Genomic DNA, 13924 nt, shown 5'->3' with positions numbered 1-13924 from the left:
AGTTGTATGATACTATTGTATAACTAGAGGTATAATGTTATTTGTATTGTCCGACAAAGAAAGCAATCAAAATTTAGACAACATTTTTCAATTCAAAGACCCAATATCTCATCATCATCCATCATTCATCATATTGCTTGTGGACGGATATAACAACAACAAAATGTGTTCACTTCTTACACAATAAACGTAGGACCCACCACACTAAATCTGTGCCCCCTCATCACATTTCTTCTTCTCTCTCTATTTTCTCTCTCTTCTCTTACTCTCTTTCTCACTTCACTCCACTCTCTATTGACTCTTCTAGTTTTCTTCACTCTCTCTCTCTCTCTAAACCATCAAATAATATTATTTCAGATCTGAGTGTGAAAAAGTTTTAATCTTTCATCATAGTATCATCTGGGTATAATCTTCTTCTCATTTTTACTTGCTACATTGTTGTTTTTTTTGGATAAAGTTTTGTATTTTTTGGTAGTTTTTGTAAGATTAGTGTGGTTTATGTGCTTTATTGAAGTGGGTTTTTGCTTAAATTTGGTGGGTTGTTCTTGTTTTTTCAGTTGATTAAGTGATGATTGAGTGATTAGTGTTTTCTTTATGGTATGTTTTTGCTGGTTTGATCTTTGTTTTTGCAAGATTAGTGTGATTTATATGTTTTTATGAAGTGGGTTTTTGCTTAATTTTTGTGGGTGGTTCTTGTTTTTTTGAATTGATTGAGTAATTAGTGTTTGTTTGAGGTAATTTTTTTGTGGTTTGATCTTTGTTTTTGTGAGATTAGTGTGGTTTTTGTGTTTTATTGAAGTGGGGTTTTGCTTAATTTTTGTGGGATGTCCTTAAATTTTCAATTGATTGTGTGATTAGTGTTTGTTTGAAGTGTTTCTTTTATTGCTTGATTTGGGGTTTAATGAGATTTTGAGATTTTTTGGTGGTTTAATCTTTGTTTTTTTTGTAAGATTAGTGTAGTTTATTTGTTTTGTTGAGGTGGGTTTTTGCTTAATTTTTGTGGGGGGTTCTTGTTTTTTCAGTTGATTGAATGATTAGTGTTTGTTTAAGGAGTTTCTATTATTGGTTGATTTGGGGTTTAATGAGATTTTGTGTTTATTTAAATTGGGTTTAAGCTTAATTTTTGTGGGTTATTGTTGTTTTTTTAGTTGATTGAGTAATTAGTGTTTGTTTGTGGCGGTTTTTTCGGGACAATTTGGGGTTTAACGGGATTTTAGCTGATTAATGAAATGAAAACACGTACAAATAGTTTAGGTACCCTTTTTTTGTGATTATTTTTGGTGGATTAACTAAAGATCTTGATCTGTACCATATGTAATGCTAGTAGGATTAGTCTTTGAAAGTTGATTAATGATTAGTGCTATAGCTAGCAGGATTAGTCTTTGAAAGTTGATTACGGGTTTCGTAATTTTTTTTATTATATACAGTATTATGGTAGGTATAATTATTTTTATCTTTAAGTAGAGTGCAGGATGTATGATGTTGATGTTTATTCTAGTGATTAGTGAATGATGCCTACAAATCTAAAATTGGGGCCTTTAAGGACTTGATGAGCTACACCTAATTTAGCACATTAATGAGTTAATGACCTACCCATTATATTGTAATATCAAAAGTTAAAACTTTATCTTATCTCTTCCATTTCGCGTAATTGTTTTTGTTGTATGCTTGTGTGGGTCTATCATACACTTCACCTTGGTATTTGTTGTATAATTGCTTGTGTTTTTGTTTGTCCAACTTTTTATTTCATGCCCTACCATTGATAATTGCAATTGATTATTGCTCCGGCCGACAGCGAGGCTTTGATTATATATAATTGATTGCTGATTATGATGGTTTGCTTTGTTGATAAGTTGATATCCATACTGGGATTGGATTTTCTGTATGTGGGTTTCCTGCAAGTGGTGAAGTTTTTAACGTTTGTCCTAATTCTGGTCTTGAATAGGCTTCATTGCCGATGGCGGTTACCGATGTAGAAAATCCTCTTCTAGGGGAAAGTACTTGTGGGACTTTGCTGCAAAAGCTACAGGTAGCTTTTAAGTAAATTTGGTTCCGAACTTTTTTGGTAATTATGTTTTGGAAGCCTGAATTTTCACTGATTGGTTTTTGTTGGATTGTGTGTAGCAAATATGGGATGAAGTGGGTGAAAGTGATGAGGATAGAGACAAGATGCTTCTTCAAATCGAGCAAGAATGTTTGGATGTCTACAAAAGAAAGGTCGACCTGGCTGTCAAATCCAGAGCTCAACTTCTCCAGACCTTGGCCGATGCCAATGTTGAACTATATGCTGTTCTTTCTGCTCTCGGGGAGAAAACTGTTCTTGGGAAGGTTTGTCTGCCCATACTGTAACTTACTACCACCTCCATTCGACTTATATCAATCCCATTTAACTTTGTTGGTCAATTAGTCAATCGATGTCAACTTTGACCATCATCTTCACTGAACAAGTAGAGATAAAATTTAAACTTTCTCGCGCCTGATTCATCAAGTTAAAAAAGTACAATATAAATGTGGTGGAGAGAGTGGTACCTAAAGATGACAGAGTCGAGTAAATTTCACTTAGATTTTTGACTCAATATTCTAAGCAGCCATATATATATTGCTTTTATTTGCAGCCTGAGAAGACTTCTGGAACGATTAAGGAACAGCTTGCAGCTGTAGCACCCACGTTGGAAAAGTTGTGCAAACAGAAGGAAGAGAGACTGAGAGAATTTTCTGATGTACAGGCTCAAATTCAGAAAATCTGTGGAGAAATTGCTGGAAAGGTTAATTTGAATGAGCAGCCTCCTGTTGTCGATGAATCTGATCTTTCGTTGAAGAAGTTGGAGGAATATCATGCTCAACTTCAAGAACTTCAGAAAGAAAAGGTATAATGCCATTCCAGCTGTGATTCATTTGAATTTCATTTTCTCATTCATGAAAATTTCACCCTTGAAATTTACTTTCTTTGACAGAGTGAAAGATTACACAATGTCCTGGAATTTGTGAGTACGGTGCATGATCTTTGCTCTGTGCTTGGTATGGACTTCTACAGCACCGTGACTGAAGTTCATCCAAGCTTGAATGACTCCAATGGTGTGCAGTCAAAAAGCATTAGCAATGAAACTTTGTCTAAGCTTGCCGAGACTGTTATTGCTCTCGAAGAAGACAAAAAGCAGAGGCTTCAAAAGGTATAACATCCAACGCGTCAATGATAATACATCATTTTAGCATAACATGTTCTGTCAGTTTCGTTTCTTACCACTACCAGTCTCCTCAAAGACTGTCTCAAGTTAATTAATATGAGGCTAATCCATTGTATATTATTCATTTACTCATCAATCCATGTAACTGTATACCCATTTACTCCATAGACTCTAATAATATCTACGCCAATTTTTTTTTTTACGATTTGGTCTTTTTGATAAAATACTCACGACTCGAGTGATCTCAGGAGTTTAGATAAAAGTGTATTTGATTTTTTTAAAACATTGAATGATAAATTAAAGAAGGTGCAAGTTGTGATGTATCTTTGTTTGATGTACAGTTATTTATTTTTAAGTATAATGGTTTTTTGTTGTGTTACAGCTGCAAGAGTTAGCTGGACAGCTGATTGATCTTTGGAATCTGATGGATGCTCCCGAAGATGAGCGACAACTGTTTGATCATGTTACATGTAACATATCAGCCTCCGTGGATGAGGTGACGGTTCCTGGGGCTCTTGCTTTGGACTTGATTGAGCAGGTACCTACCGTTCACTCCACCTTTTTTGATTTCATGAACTAAATGATACGTGATGCTGACTTATCATTCTTGAACCTTTGATGCTAAGGCTGAGGTGGAAGTTGAGAGGCTTGATCACCTCAAGTTTAGTAAGATGAAGGAGATTGCCTTTAAAAAACAGGGTGAACTTGAGGAGATATATGCTCACGCACATATAGAGATCGATACAGAGGCAGAACGGGAAAAGATATTGGAAATCATTGATTCCGGAAATGTAGAACCTTCAGATTTGATTGCTGATATGGATAGCCGGATCTTGAAGGCAAAGGAAGAGGCTCTAAGCCGAAAAAATATACTTGACAGGGTTGAGAAGTGGATGTCAGCTTGTGAAGAAGAGAGTTGGCTTGAAGACTATATGCGGGTATGGTCGCTACTTCTGTGGTATTTGTGTGCCACGGAAAAAACTCAATATTTATCTCAACTTTTCTCTCTTGGGTTGGCACAAAACTCAAAACTTCAGCTACCTTTTCTTCAATTTTTGACGATATCGTGTGCAAGCCAACTTGTGAAACTTGTTAGTTTATCTGTATATTTTTCACTCCCTGCTCCTATCTAGCACCATAGAGATGGTGTCTCACAAGTAGCAATCTTCACCCTACGTCCCTACATATTCGTGCACTGGCTGTTATAACACTGACTAGTTGTGCATTTGCTTTGGCTACCTAATAAATTATTTCTTGTGTTCAAAGGAGTTTTGAGTAGTGAATGATTTCAGCCAACATTAAATTATACTCATTTGTGTTAATTTTCTGACTTTTTCCTCATACAGGATGACAACCGATACAATGCTAGCAGGGGAGCGCATCTAAATCTTAAGAGGGCAGAGAAGGCCAGAATAATGGTGAACAAAATCCCAGGTTTGGATGATATTTGATGAACTTATTCAACTCCTTCTATTTGGGTCGATAAGTCCCATTTGTCTTTATCCATATAAGAGTAAATTTGCTGATCTGCAAGTGGTTGCGCCTAAATCCGGTTTTATAGTTCATGCAGTTAACTGAATAACTGTCATTTGTCTCCATGCAGCTATGGTTGAGACTTTAGTTGCCAAAACTCGTGCATGGGAGGAGGAACGAGGCGTAACATTCACTTATGACGGAGTTCCCTTGCTTGCTATGTTGGATGAATATGCCATGCTCAGGAATGAAAGGGAGGAAGAGAAGCATAGAATGAGGGTAAGTTGAACAAGCTAAGCCTACCGTATATCCTTCTGACTTATTCGAAGTGACAAGGTTTACCTATTAGATAAAACATGATTACTACATACCATTTGGGTTATGAGTGCAGTTATTTGCATCGGGAGATCGGTTCAATTTGCCTGGTCTACTTCCTGGTTTCCTAAATGCCTACATTTGGATGCAGTTAGAGTTTGACACTGTCGTATGCCTGTTTGTGGGCTAACCGACTGTTCTAAACTGCGACTATATCTTCGTCGTCGTTGCACCGTCGCCTCAATGCTTGCTATAATAATGTCACCTTTTTGGAACCTGCAGGACCATAAGAAGTACCAAGACCAGATGGGTGGTGGTGATCAGGAAAGTGTTTTCGGTTCAAGACCAAGCCCAGCAAGACCCGGCAGTGCTGCAAAGAAAGTCGGACCCCGTTCAAATGGAGGCACCAATGGGACTCCTCCAAGTCGACGTCTGTCTCTAAACACCCAAAACGGGAGCCGGTCTATGAAAGAGGGTCGAAAATCAGAACCAAGGCCATCGGCTCCTGTCAATTATGTTTCCATATCAAAAGACGATGACGTCTCACATATCTCTACCTCAGATACCACCAACCCTGCTTCTCCGTGATAGTTGGGACTGGAAGACAAATTTGTAGGTTTGTTATGGTAGAATAGCTTTAGTTTGGTGTTGAAGAATGGAAACCGAGAACTGTTAGATGTAATGTGAAGGAACGGAGTATACACTGAGAAGTGACAACTTTCTGTGTTATAGTATTGTATTAAGTACCTTACTAATTCATGTTCCGCTATTTCTTCAACTCTTCGTGTATGGTTGAATCAACCGTTCTAAACCAATGCCGCGCCTGAATCTGAGTTCCAAAGCCCTGGTTTTACGTCGATCTCATAAACAACACCCCAGGAATCCGAGGGGATGTAGATAATTCATAATTGTGGCACCCCATAAATCTGAATAATTGTTTTAACGATTGGTGGATGTATGAATTTAATGAAGAACAATCCACTCCCGCGTCACTATCCATGGCGGGTATAATGTTTGGTATCCTTAATCGCGATACATTCCCCGCTGCCCATTCAGCTATATATCCATACCGATATTCTAGTCACATGAAAGTTGGCTAAAGCGATATTCTTGTCACATGACTTTGTAAATGTTTTTGATAGCAATAGTCTGACCGCATTTGTAGCCCAAGGATCTGACCATGCCTGGAGACGAAACATAATAGTATGATCGAGATAACAACACATACAGAGAGAAGGCAAAAACGAAGAAAATACTTCTGTTATTTGTGATTGTTTCTCTGTTCACTTCACAGCTAGCCAGAAGAAAGGCGAAACTTACATGAATAAACGGATTGCTATGGTACATGTTACGGAGTACAACATATAGGACGAGGGTAAACTAATTTTTACATGAAAAGACCGAAATTTAAAATGTTTTGAAAGCTGTACTTTGTTGAGAACTGAAGATCCTCAACAAATACCACGTCGCTACAAACGGTGATGGCCGAGTTAGCGTAAACGACCTTGGCGTCCCGCAGCTGAAAGCCATGGATCAGTGGCAGTGGAAATCCTTGCATCAGAAACAGGTTCAGTTGTGGCAACAACCCATCTTTAAGGACTTCTGAAATCATCGGCTGCAGCGAAAGCATGTATGCAAATTTACATAAATATCATAATAACAGAGAATCGCTATGACTTAAGATATGAATAGACCTCAGAAAACAGGCCCTAACTGACCTGATACAGACCCATATTACTTAACCAGTAACTACATGACCTCAAATGAGCCAACCCGACCCAACCTGTCAACAACACGATTATAGTACAGCTAGAACATGGCAGACACAACAAGTGCCAGGCACGGGCACGGAGGCACAGGTGAATTGGGTTATCGTGCAGTGCACGGAGGCCCACCACCCAATCCACGGCACGGAGGCCCACCAGGTGTGCCTAGGCCGTGTCGTGCATGGAGGGTGAGGCACGACGGCCTGGCCCACCGAAGTGCCATCTCTAGCAGCGACGCATCAGACTAGAGCTCCGTGTTTGGGGTAACATTCGTAATAATAACCAAATGAGGAAAAAAAAACTACTACAGTACCCATCTACTTCCCCCGCTTCGTGAAACATCCCAAAACAGGGAAAATTACGGAAATAAGAACGTCAAATAGACCCATGATTCTGCAAGTCTGCCTTTTACACAAAGGCTATCTAATGAACGGCATACCTCAATTACATCAATTTGCAGGTTACCAATTTTACTCCACTTAGCTGATAAGCTGAATTCATTCAGATCGATTCCACCAGTAAGGTTATTCCCTGAGATTGTAGCAAATCCTGAAGCACTAAACGCCTGCATTAATAAACAGCACCTAGTTTATTAGATGTGATTCATGGGGACTTTGTTCTAATATCAAATGGAAGAAATCACGGATACAAGGCGATCACAAAATACATCATATTTGGTAAACAAATACTCATAATTTTGATAACATTTGAGATTTGAGGAGCAAATCATTCACATGGTTAAGTCAACAACAATCCTAAAATGATCCAAGATCGGCTAACATAAATCATCCTTTGAAATGTTTTTGAAATCGTCAAATACAGGTTACATAAATAAAATAAGACGAGAAATAGGAAATTTATCGACTGCTCCCCCGCCAGAGGCTATACTAATCCAACTCAAAAAGATAAAATAAAAACGTAGCTAGCACTGAACAATAACGGGATAATTTTATGCACGCGTTAGAGGGAGCGAAAAATATAAAGATGATCGGAGGTACAATGTGAACCACACAAACTTACCAAGGAAACACACGCTACTGGTATAACTTCCCCATCATTCAGAACATTAATGGTTACATCTCCAGAGACAGTAGCTTCCATTTTACCATCAGAAACGCGTACACTTGGAGGAGAGGAACTCAAAATGTCCAAGACCATTTTGTCATTAGGATACTGCTTGTAGAGTTGAGGAGCCACTTCTATCCATTTGGTAGTATTCAAAAGAGACTGATCTGGTATTTTGTCTACTCTCCACTTCATTAGTCCTGCCTAACTACATAAGGAACTGATTAACTTTCACATTTTTCCACACTGTATGGCAATGTGGTCGAGAAATTTGTTTCGGAAATGTTAGCTGCCTACATTGATGGCGTAAGCTAAAAAACAGTACTGTCAACACTCAAAAGCCTAGAATATAAACAGTGTTTATTCACAAAAACTTATGTGAGACGGTCTTACACGTGAGACCATGCCAATAATCCTATACTAAATGAGGAAATCATAAGAATGTGGGTTGGCCTCACAAAACTTGTAGTGAAAATCGGGTCAAATGACTGTTACTAAATAATAGAAAAAAGCGTAGCCATTTTATAGTCATTTTTCTTTATTCTGTCGTAATTATATCATCACACATTAACGTTCTTATTTTCATTTGTTCAGCCGATTAAAGCTAATGAGATTGATATGAACATATCTGGCTAAAGACAATTATTGAGTCCATGATAGGTAAATTTTATGATGCTCAAACCCTTTACTTTTATCCAAGAACCCGTATTCGACACTCAAACATGGGTACGGACTACGGAAGGACACCTGACACTTCATTTTAGGAAAAAAATCTTTTATTTTTTGTTTATAAAAAATAAATACAGAAGTCCTGTGTAGTATACTTGTAATTGAATCTGAGCAATATAGCAGCTGAAGACTCACATTGAAGTACACTGCTGATGCGGAGTTAAATACATCCTCATGCAATGACATTGCTATCATCTTAGGATGGTCGTAGCATGGAGTAGAATGTTTTGATATTTGGTGCAGATGTGGAGAGCTGAGAGCTCCATGGGTTGGTATAAATAACCCATTAATCATAAAACCAATGGAAGCATCATCCAAGATAGGATCACCAACAAAAGTGACATTAAGTTCAGAGGTATCGTCCACTTTTATTTCTTTAGGAAGTGACGCCAATAACGAACCAATCTTTGAGACCCCTTCATTGATTTTCCCTAAAATAGCCTTTTCCACAGCATTTTCAATATGATCACTAAAAGCATCCACCAACCTGCCAGTTAAGCATCCGTTACAAAGCGATCAGAGGCTACTAATTGTCATAAAGGAGTATAAATTCACATATGAGACAGTCTTGTGATAATTCTGACACATATTATGATATATGAGTCGGAGTTTTATTAAATAAGCTGGTCTACCTTATAAATAAAAGACCGTATCTTCGGAAACTAATTGATAAGAAGACTAATAGCTTCTTAAAAACAGTAAAAATAGCATATCAGCTGCATTAAGCAAGAGAAGAAGCTCAACATCTACTGAGACAATGAAAGAAAAAAATCATACCCTTGATAAAGCCATGAAGCTCCACCTTCTACTTTTATGTCGATGTCATCTACATCGCATTTACTCTCTTCTACGGACAGCTTGAGACTTCCTTCCTTATTCTTCAAACCTGTTGTCAACTCTACTTCCAAATCTTCTACCTTTTCAAAAGGAGCATACACATCAGCATATTCATTTCTACAAGAGAGATGGTTTATACATCTCATAAGTTACGCCGAATTTCAAGAACAATTTGGTGAACCGATACAAAGTCGTTTGATTAGAGGGTAAACTAACAGAGTTACAGACAAAATTCTTTAAGTATAGTTTCAATTTCACCAGGTAAAATATACGTATCCAAATAGACCACATAAATATCACTTCCTCACAATGCCATTTAGGAACGTATAGTCACCAAAACATATGTAAGAAACTTTTTCAACCATTAAGAGAAAGATTTTCTCGTTGTTTCTAAAGCAATGTTACTTCAACTCTCTGACTCTTCCATCCCGCGCCATACTCACATTTGGCACGAAACCAAGAATAAGAATATTTAATCCAACACTTCTCCCAGTGGAGATATAAAGGAAGGCTTGAATATTACAAGAGTAGAAAACATATTCTCCGTTGTATGTTTTTGATAATTTTAACCCTTATGTCTCAAACATTCTTCCTTTCACAATGAAAACTCCAAATAGTTCTTAGTTAAAAATAACTTTCTGTCTCGAAGAGAAACCCATGTACCCATACCCTTGTTTAGAATGGGATCCTTTTACCTCAAAATTTTAGATTTAGCAATCTGACATTCTGACCTCACCCTTGTCCGAACCCTTGCCCAAGGCTGCGTAACATAGGACTCAAAAGCAAAATTTTGAAGATACCAGAATTTCTAGGGTTTGCTTGGGAAAGGGAACAAACGGAATGAGGAAGAAAGTAGTAGTAGAGGTCCGAGACTTCTAGAGGGTGGAAAAGGGGGTAATGGGAGAACCATCACCCCTGTATAGCGTAATGCATTGCACTAGGAGGATGGTTAGCTATCCCCTTCGCGGAGTAATTGTTACTCTTCCTTACTCATTTCCTGCGCCCTCCTACCACCAATTTCCTCCATTTTCTTAATGCTTTGAGTTATATTCCTCCAGTAAGAATTACCTTCACCCCAGGCAAGCCATTAGTTGGCGCGAGTAACAAAGTTGATGAATGTATCAGCAATCCTTTGCACCCCTTTTTTCTAAGGACTTCTACCAATGTCGCCATAACACTTCCAAAACAGTCTCAAAATTATACACATATTTTACTTGGCTAACTTTAGCTACTACTCCTATAACACCCCTTGCTCATGAACCAATATCAAAACCAAGTCTTTATCCACTAACCAATCGATCGCCGCCTATATAGACTGTTCCTTCAATTGTACTCCATAAAGGATCTATTTACATGAACTCAAATTCCAGACACCTAAAAACATCATATTTGTGCATTTCCCCAACTTGTATTCCAAAAGATTTTATACACCCTCCATGCCAATCATTTGTTTACCTTGTTAAATTCTTTGAAAGACCTATTTTAATCAAAGGTAAACAAATGATCGGGACTGAGTGAGTATTTCACAATTTCTATTCAACAATAGCTCTAATCTTCACTCAACAACCAATCACATGCAAAATCCCATATCTTAACTACTACTCCTTCCGTTCCGGTTATTTTAAGAATTGGTCATACATGCACTCAAAATAATATAGGAAGGTAAACAAATGACCAGAACGGGGGGAGTATATCGCATATATTAAACAAAGGTATGAAAATGAAATGAACGGAGAGACGGAACTACCTGAACAAAAGCCTTTCCTTTATCAGTAACCTGAACCAACCAATTCTTATAAGTATACATCCAATCCATACTCAAATTAGCAGTAGCTTTAGAAGCAGTAATAGTAACACCATCATCATCAAGCTCAACCTTTGATTTAGAAACATCAATATGATAAATTACAATATTAGAAAGAACAACTTTAACTTTACCAATTAATATAATTTTCACAGTTTTCTCAATATCAGGAAGTTCAAGTGGTGTGATTGAAGATACAGCTTTATCAATCAAGAAATCTTTAACAAAATCTAAACCCTTTTCAGAAATTGTTACAGAAATGAATCCATTTTTGTGAGATTGTAAATGGGCACTTGAGATTATGCAAATTACTGAAATTAGTGAGAAAAAGATCAAAGTTTTTGTTTGATTGTTGGTTGCCATGGATATTAGGATGAAGATCTAGTGTTTAAGAAGTGTTTAGTATAGTTTTCGTAAAGGATTAGTTTTTTGGAGTGATTGTTTTTGTCGGAATAATAATCTTATGTAACATGTCAACATGTGGGTTCAATTTTCAAGTGTTCAACACACTTTAAGCAAGTTTGTTGGGAGAAAAACTACTTTAATTTTTTTTTTTATGGGATCCGCATCCGCTACTTTTTGGTGCATAATAGGTATACCTGGATACATGAACATGATAGCCTGCAAACCACTTATATAAGATAAGTTACTCGAAAATGACAAATTTGAGGTCTCTCATGCCATAAATACTTTTTAACATTTTAAAGCAACTAGTTGTTGCACCACGCCCTATCGGGCGCGGTGCCCCAATTTGTCGAAATGTTAAGCGTAAGTAGGAGTATTACATAACTGGCGTTTTTTTTTTTTGAAAATACGTTGTCTAGTGCCAGCTATTAGAGAATAATCGTCGGATAGAAGGCGAATGACAGCGCCACTAAAGCATAGGCAGTTTCTTTTTGGGCAAACCAACCTAAAGAACCCGGTAACAATACGAGAAGACTTAATTTTATGCGCTGCTGCCCGACATGTCTCGTAAACAATTTATGGGCAAAGTGCGCAAAAGGTGTCCTCGACATTAGCATAAACTTGGGAAGGCGTCCTTGCTTTTCATTGAGAAAGATGATCAACAAGTTTAGTAAATTTTATTTTTTAGTCTAGTAAATTCAATTTTTTAAGTTTCATTAAGACTCCCGAGTCCAGAGGCATTTTTAAGAAGATTCACAAGTAGATTACCTCTGGTGATAACAAAAGACATTGGTTTGACATGTCCAACTATTTCATTCATGGCATTGTAGATTTAGCTCTCACAAGTTGCCATTAAAAGTGAGGAAAGGAAAATTCTATGGGATTGTTGCCCGACAACACCAATGGGTTCATGGACTGTTTGTATGTGACATGGTCCATCAGAGAGTGCAATTAGTCCATGAATCATAAAAGTACAAAATTTTGTCAGAAAATCAACAATAAATATTACGCATGTGTATCACTAATTTAAACATAGTTCAGATACGAGGTTGTTAGGGTGCAAACCCTTGTCCCACATCGGTAGAATAAAGATGGAAGACCATCTTTATAAGTGTCCAGAAAATATAATAGTATGAGGCCTTTTGGGAAGGAGCCCAAGAGTAAATCTATGAGGGCTTGGCCCAAAGCGGACAATATCGTACTATTATGGACAGTGGACACCAGTGCAGCAGAGGCCCAACACGAGGTATTCACGCTTCCGCACAACAATTGGTATCAGAGCCCAAGGTTCGACTTGGGCTAGACACGAGGATGCATCAGCAGACCTAAGACTTGAAGTTGTACACTGTAAGAGGCATGAAACTCCTAGCTCGGGGTGAGTCCTTGAGCAGACCCGGTCCAGGGTTAAATGGATGAAAGGCGTCATAGGTCTTGTGGGACAAAAGACCATTTGTGTACTAGAATCATTGATCGGTGGACCCTTATCGATTGGGTGCCCACGGTATGGTGGGTCCTTTCCGGGTTGGATGCGGAGACCGTTTGTGTTCTAGGACTTCTGAAGTGACGGACCCGGTCCAGGGTATATTGGATGCAGAGGATGTTCTATATGCATGTGTAGCAAATCCCCAAGAAGGGCACATGGACGGCTCGTGGTAGCATGGTGTGACGGCTAAGGGGAGGTTATCAAGACTTGTGATGTTTCGGGTGTCTAGAAGTTGGGGCTGTAGAGTGGGAGAGTCCTCCATGGAGGTCAAGGTCCGAGTCAAGATGATGGTACTTGGTTTGAGAGGAGGATTGTTAGGGTGCAAACCCTTGTTCCACATCGGTAGAATAAAGATGGAAGACCATCTTTATAAGTGTCCAGAAATATAATAATATGAGGCCTTTTGGGAAGGAGCCCAAGAGTAAATCCGTGAGGGCTTGGCCCAAAGCGGACAATATCGTACTATTATGGACAGTGGACACCAGTGCAGCAGAGGCTCAACACGAGGTATTCACGCTTCCACACACCAGTGAACTGGTAAGAAAGATTCAAGGCATATTCTAACAAATCTCCACCTTGACTTGAATCCTCTCACAATCAGACAGATATACCAGATGCACCATAACGGTGTCAGATGTACCAGACGCACTAAACTAGTGCCAGATAAATCTCTCCCTCCTGCCTCAGATATTGCCCACCAAGGGGCAATCAGATACTTCTAACATTTAGCAAGTCCAAACAACGCTGGAACTTGCTATGCGGAACAGAAACAGAACCTGACAGCGTAGAACCTTGAAAACAATACAGGGTATCACGCTTAACACCTTTCAGAATCACATTCGAACCCTTGTAGACTTTCAGA

At 38.4% G+C, this 13924-nt stretch overlaps 2 protein-coding genes across 2 annotated transcripts; one reads left to right on the top strand and one right to left on the bottom strand.

Annotated features, from left to right (window-relative positions):
• The first annotated feature begins 254 nt into the window (after positions 1-254).
• LOC141656999 (65-kDa microtubule-associated protein 1-like) lies at positions 255-5751 on the top strand. The gene is made up of 10 exons (XM_074464097.1): positions 255-403; positions 1946-2029; positions 2125-2328; positions 2616-2867; positions 2955-3170; positions 3568-3723; positions 3812-4123; positions 4532-4619; positions 4789-4937; positions 5256-5751. The coding sequence occupies exons 2-10, from the start codon at positions 1958-1960 to the stop codon at positions 5559-5561; spliced, it is 1755 nt and encodes a 584-aa protein (XP_074320198.1). The 5' UTR covers positions 255-403; positions 1946-1957; the 3' UTR covers positions 5562-5751.
• A 455-nt stretch (positions 5752-6206) lies between these two features.
• LOC141657000 (putative BPI/LBP family protein At1g04970) lies at positions 6207-11729 on the bottom strand. Its single transcript, XM_074464098.1, has 6 exons — positions 11118-11729; positions 9311-9450; positions 8669-9020; positions 7760-8008; positions 7179-7304; positions 6207-6588 (listed from the first exon to the last, which is right to left on the bottom strand). The coding sequence occupies exons 1-6, from the start codon at positions 11535-11537 to the stop codon at positions 6361-6363; spliced, it is 1515 nt and encodes a 504-aa protein (XP_074320199.1). The 5' UTR covers positions 11538-11729; the 3' UTR covers positions 6207-6360.
• Positions 11730-13924: the final 2195 nt, after the last annotated feature.

Source organism: Silene latifolia, chromosome 5, assembly GCF_048544455.1.
Source record: "Silene latifolia isolate original U9 population chromosome 5, ASM4854445v1, whole genome shotgun sequence".
Classification (NCBI taxonomy): Eukaryota; Viridiplantae; Streptophyta; class Magnoliopsida; order Caryophyllales; family Caryophyllaceae; genus Silene; species Silene latifolia.
This window is presented reverse-complemented; position numbering and strand designations above follow the sequence as displayed.